Genomic DNA, 6,400 nt, shown 5'->3' with positions numbered 1-6,400 from the left:
CTGTCGTTGTTGACGAAATCAAGGTAAAATCCAATTATGACGATCATCAAAATGGAAGTCACAGTAACAATATCAAGCAGACATAACGGTCTTTAGCCATAATAGTCTTTAATTCACTGTTTGAAAGGAAAATTATCTTTTAAAAATTATTTATTAGAATTAATCTGAATACGAGTACCTTCTTATTAACGTATAAATTAACGTTTGACTTTATATAGGTTTTTTAAAATATAAAATAGACACACAATTGGCTACAAACTCACCTGCACTTACGCGATTATGTGAACAATACCTATTAACTCTAGCCTTGAATAGCCCCAACTTGTAGTTTTCCTTTTGTTCCTTTGCTATATGTATTAGGAACGACGAACCAAAGCTTCATGCGAAAAATATTAATGTATTTCGATAGATATGATACAGTATGCACTAAAACAAACAATTCTCCATTGACTTAAATTTGCATAGGGTTAACGTAAATTTAAAATTGTACAAATCTCTTTACATGCATTATTTTGTTTGACATTGCGTTTTGTATTCAAATTTTAAAGACGACGTAAAACGAGATTATTTTGTATCTTCACTAAAAAAGAATGTTTTAAGACCAGCTTCACTTTGAAACACGAGGTGTTTATAAATAAATTTTGTCTAAAATTCTGTGTTGGAAATTGAACCTATTTCTCCTTTTCATATTAATATTTATGTTAATATATAAAATTTTAGGCAAATTCAAAGATATCTATGTACTATCGTACAAATTTCTCTTATTCTATTATATTTTATACGTACAATAATCATACTAATTTATTCTGAAGAGCATAGAGGAATTAGCACCACTAGAGCTGCTTGTGAAAGAGTTTGTCCAGAGAAGTACTGCTACTATACCTATTTCTGCCGCCAAGCAGTAATGATACCGGTGAAACTCCAGGAACAGGACTTGTCAATTTCATGTCTCACGGTGATGGGTGCAGTGGCGGTGGTCCTTACATCCATGCAATTTTAAGCTCCAGGTGGTACTGAAACTGTTATGGGTAGACGTGATGCTTACCATTAGACGCACGATTAGTTCGTCTTGTTACTTGACAATCATAAAAATATAGATATAGATGTATTTTGTTAATCTGAAAGCCATATATGACATTTTCAGACCATAATCAAATTTTGGTTAGAAAAAGGAGTAGCGGGAATGCGGATCAGTGCAGTCAACTACGTTTTTGAAGCTGACAAGGACATGTATGGCGGACATTACCCTAATGAACCTCCAACTGGAAAGCCAGACGTTGGCACTGACGATTATGGCTATTTGGATCATATTTATACAAAGGATTTAGAAGAAACATATGAACTTGTGTCGCAATTTAGAGAAATTTTTGACGCTATTTCAGTAAGGGACAATATGACAAGGTAAATTTTAATGTGACTGTGACAGCTTTTTGTAGATCGATCCGGGTAATTGTTAAACAAGGCTAAAATAAGCTTATTTAAGAAAATAAAGAAATGTACGGAAATGATGATCATCTGATAGGACACGATAATTTTTGTAGAAGTATTATAGAAGAAAAGACCGAAAGAAAGAATGTCAGGGGAAGATGTAGATGAAATTGTATATATCAAATAATGTAAAATATTAATATCGTGCCGTATAAAGTCAGGATACCGAATAAATATGGTTAGAATTACTTCACCGATAATAAGCTTTTTTTAAATAAGAGGAAGACAGAGTAATTGACTCCATTCTTCATTCTTTCATAAGCATAGCATATTCTTATGAATGTACGGAAACATGATTGCTCAAAATAAAATGTAACTGATCCAACTGGAGCCGATCAAAATCAATACTACTTCTCCTTTCAGTGGAATACGTAAACCAATCGGAACAATGCTTTCTAGCTTACTTCTTTCACATTCACTGTTCCTTATATGCTTATTGTCCATCAGTTTTAATTCACTACCTTTAAAATATTTTCTAAAGACTTTTGATTATCAAATGGTAGCAAAATAATATTAACTTTGGATTTAACAATGTTTCTTACAAATATAAATAACAACATGATTAGAGTTAAAAAATGAACCTATTGATTTTTTCTAAATTCGGTTTATTTTCAACATCATTTATCTAATGAAACGTTGACAAAGCAACATCAATTTCTTATACTTAACATTCATGTTCAGGGACTGTGTGTGTTTTAATAACCCTGCTTTTCACAGAACCTTTATCCTTGTACATTTTCTCTTTGTGCCCGCCATTATGAAGGTACATCATTAAACATGTATTTGTGAACACGAAAGTTCATTTTATTCTGGTTTTACATCAAAACCTTGAGTTTTTATGGTTAAAGATGGTTTGTAACTTTATTGCAGATTGTTTTTGCCTAGTAAATACAAATATTTTAATTTCAAACCCGAAAAGAATATATAGAAAGTTGGTGTATCTAATAGGGAGCGCGGTTCTTTCTCAGTTGAGAGGTCAACTGTTCGGATTCCGATGATAGCATGTAAATTATGACTTTAATCGCGACGTCACATTTATTTATGAATATTTGATAGCAATATCTTTTGCTAACGATGAAGGAAAACAACATGACGAAACTAGCACGTTGAAGAAGATTCACAAACCTTGGAAAACGTGTGAAGTCCGTGTGAAGTATATAGGTCCTGAAATATATCTGATCATTATTGATTTTACAGACAAAAAGATTTCAAGTAGCCGCCGAAAAATGTTAACACATCAGGAAATAAAATACTCTCTACTACCAAACCAATTAACTTTTAACTTTCAATACTTTGCGTTATCTTTATTTCCTAGCTTATTAAATTCAAGATTTTCAAGTTTTTTTATATCGCTTAATCAAAAAGCCTAAACACAAGGGCTTAATGTAATGAATGAATTATTACCCTGTTCCAAAAATGCTTGTTATAAAAGCCTCTTTGTAGAGACTTAATACACGCTTTAAAGTTGCAGTAGCTTTATAATATACTCTACTTTGTCTTTGTGATTCATATATAAATCGTAAGTCGGTTGAAGCATCGTGTCGGAAAGATTAGCTAGCCTAGTTGTTGGCGATGTGCCTTGTGAGGAGTCCAACTATAACAGCTGTGCATGGAAATTGCCCCCTATAGTTATTGTTATCAGTTCCTAATCTATGTTATGTACATTGCACGTCATCTTTAGCCTTCGACAGACTACTATCCAAAGTAATAGTATTATAAATGCGAAAATAACTCCGTCTGTTACGTTTTCACATCGAATCGTTGAACCAATAATGATGAATTTTGGTATATAGGTAGATGGGACTCATGAGAAGGATATAGGCTAATAATATAATAAACTTAAAATTGGTGAAACAGGAGATGAAAGTTTGTGTGAAGAACCAATACAACTATGAAAGTTAGTATACTACAGTAGTCTACAAACCATATTTGTGTTGTAAAAACGAGCGATTTGTTCTATGTATCGTTTAGGTTCTCGAATTTCTCTCAGAGAAAAGTTTAAGGAGACTCATGACTGTGGCATCAGATATTATCCATAATATTAACCTTAGTACTAAGTCCAAGCTCATGGTACCACCATTTCTGTCATTTCTTAAGTTTAAAACTTATGTTAAAAGTTTTTAAGCTGAAAAGTCGTATTACAAAATTTAAGAGTATGTGTTAGATAAAGATGTATGATAAGACAATATGGGTCTGATGCCGCACAATTATGATTCAAAGTATATTTCATAGCATTTAAGATTATTTCAAAAGAGCAATTTCTAGAGTTTCTTGCTCGTTCTTCTCAGGAAGGTCAGCGTAGTTAACGAGCAGAAGCTTAAAATGTAAAAATTTTACCTATGGTATAAATGATTATTTGACTTGACTTTACGCAGACGAAGTCACGTGCACTAGGTAGTAGAACATATTTCCGTTGCTAGATACCTTGTGAATTATTAGTACATGTTTTTGAGAACACACAAAATCAACATTTATGTATATACTAATCTTAAATTAACTTGTGTTTGTACAGAATAATGATAACAGAAGCACACACGAGCATCAAAAATGTAGTACGCTATTACGGTGAAGGCATGCACCTTGGAGCCCAAATTCCTATGAACTTTGTCTTTGTTGACGACGTGGACAAAGAATCAGACGCAAGAGATATCACATATACCACTGATAAATGGATGACTTATAAGCCGATGAAAAGGCCTGCTAACTGGGTTGTAAGTAAAGGACTTAAACAAATGTTAAAGTTGTTATGTTTGAGAATGATACTTATCGTCGAGGAATCGGCTTGAATCGGTTGAAAAAGCTTTTTGTCCAACAAACGAAGCAAAACACACGTCTTTTTTGCTTTTATTGCATGGATCTGAACGCCTGAAGCTATACTGGCTAAACTGAGGGAGCAGTAGAGCTCATTGAGAAAGAGTTGGTCCAGGAAGTGCTGCCACCTTACCTACTTATTTCTGCCGTCAAGCAGTAATGCAAGCGTTATTGCGTTTCATTTTGAAGGGTAAGGGTGCTGGTGAAATTACAGGCACATGGGACTTATCGACTTAAGTCTCAGGGTGATGAGCGTAGTGGCGGTGCCTGTAATCCTTGCGATTTTTTTTTGATTGCGAAGCACTGCTTTAGCAAAAATAAAAAGAAACATAGTTCCAAAAAAAAAATAAAGAAACTTGTTTTCTACTGCAGTGTAATATAACAAATGTTAATTCAATGCAGTGAAGTCAAGATTTATTTATTTACAAGAAGTAGTACTGGTTGCATGACCTGGCTGTATTACTGCATAGCTGTGACGTACATGACTAGCTAAAAGTTTGTTTCATTCCAAATACTTGGAGTGTTTCAAAAGAATTTTTCGAACGGCTACATTTGCAGAGAATGCCTGAGTTGAAACTTCAAGGTTTAGATTCATTAGTGAATAAAGTAAATGATTAGTGAATGCATAGTACCTAGTGGATTACGAATTGCGTAATGATATTTGAACTTTCAGACTGGCAATCATGATACGAGTCGGTTGGCTTCAAGATTCAGATCAGAGCTGGTGGACGCTTTTAATATGCTTGTTTTACTGCTGCCTGGAATTGCTTTCACGTACATGGTAATATGTTTGTATAAGTAATATTATTTGAAAAGTTAAAAAGGTTGAAACATCTTTTAAAAAAATGCCGGAGCAACTTTGAATTATGAATATATTATCATGAATTCATATAAAATCTATGTGAGAAGACGGAAAAGTTGTGCACCATACAGTTTATTTTGTAACTATGCGGAGTTAGGTAGGGAATTTCGCTACTAAAAAGTTGATACGAAAATTTGAATAAAACATTACGCGAGATAATATGATAGATGCTTTTAAACTTAGATAACTGTCATTTCGAAATGTCAAAGGGTGAAGAAATAGGAATGGTAAATGGATTCGTGTCGTGGAGCGAAACGAAGGATCCCCTGGCATGCAACACGGACGACCCTGTGAATTTCATCAATGTGTCCCGTGACCCAGTCCGGACGCCGTTTCAATGGAGAAACTACAAAAATGGAGGTACTTATATACCTTTTTTTGTAGACTATTTTCTTGACATATTTCCTTAAATCATATGTATATTTTATTCTTTCGTCTTTGCCAGAATCAATATTGTTATTATATAGAACACAAAATTAGTAGGTTCTTCTTAGGACGCAATTATTCTATTGAATGTATTTGTGAGCGTAACTACAGTGTAGCATTGTACACAATTAAACAGTGACAATAATTTATTGGTCCCTAGGGGTCACTTATATAACCCTGATGTTCCCTTTAATGTTCGCCGTGCCATCATTAACAGTGGCAGGTGTTGAAATGTTAACGAGGGCAACGTTATTGATATTCGCCTAATAGAAGCGCCTATACAAATACGAGAAATATTGAAAATTCTAACATATGTGTATTGCATGATGACGTGCTCGCATTGTACAACTTTGAAAGCATCGCGACTTATGACGTAGGTATTGAAATCGAATAAAAATACCGATTCGCTATGATACAGTGAAGATCGTATGTATAAGAAATATAAAGAGCCAATGTCGAAGCAATATCGAAAGAGAACGGCCACATAGGACGTTTTCTGATCAAATCGAGAATGTTCTTAAAAAGGCCAAAAGTACGCAGTGAGAGGAATAAGGGAGCTTAATATAAATTATAATATAAATATCTTTATTTACTTTGTATGATCACAATAAAGTAAAGTACAATAAGAAAGTAGGTTGTATGAAAAGATTGTTGAATTTGTGAAGATATGCCAGCGTTGTACATTGTGGCGGTCTATAGTCTCTTTATAACTCCAATAGGACTTGAAAAAAAACTATTTCAGAATGTGTTGAAATCAGACGTTGAATTGTCGATATTGGATATCTGCATAGGATGGTGCATGGAGGCATATCG

The 6,400-nt window shown here is 33.8% G+C and overlaps 1 protein-coding gene across 1 annotated transcript in view; it reads left to right on the top strand.

The window, feature by feature from the left end:
- The first annotated feature begins 6 nt into the window (after nt 1–6).
- LOC113240552 (maltase 2-like) overlaps nt 7–6,400 on the top strand; it is a 7,402-nt gene continuing 1,008 nt past the window's right edge. The window contains exons 1-5 of the mRNA XM_026477886.1: nt 7–23; nt 1,145–1,401; nt 4,001–4,199; nt 4,973–5,080; nt 5,371–5,521. Coding sequence (XP_026333671.1) covers nt 1,184–1,401; nt 4,001–4,199; nt 4,973–5,080; nt 5,371–5,521 — 676 coding nt within the window. The 5' untranslated portion in view covers nt 7–23; nt 1,145–1,183. The remainder of the gene's footprint in view (nt 24–1,144; nt 1,402–4,000; nt 4,200–4,972; nt 5,081–5,370; nt 5,522–6,400) is intronic.

The sequence above is a fragment of the Hyposmocoma kahamanoa genome, unplaced genomic scaffold (genome assembly GCF_003589595.1).
Source record: "Hyposmocoma kahamanoa isolate Upper Pololo Valley unplaced genomic scaffold, ASM358959v1 149, whole genome shotgun sequence".
Classification (NCBI taxonomy): domain Eukaryota; kingdom Metazoa; phylum Arthropoda; class Insecta; order Lepidoptera; family Cosmopterigidae; genus Hyposmocoma; species Hyposmocoma kahamanoa.
The sequence above is the reverse complement of the archived record's forward strand: the minus strand, read 5'-3'. Positions and strand labels throughout refer to the sequence as shown.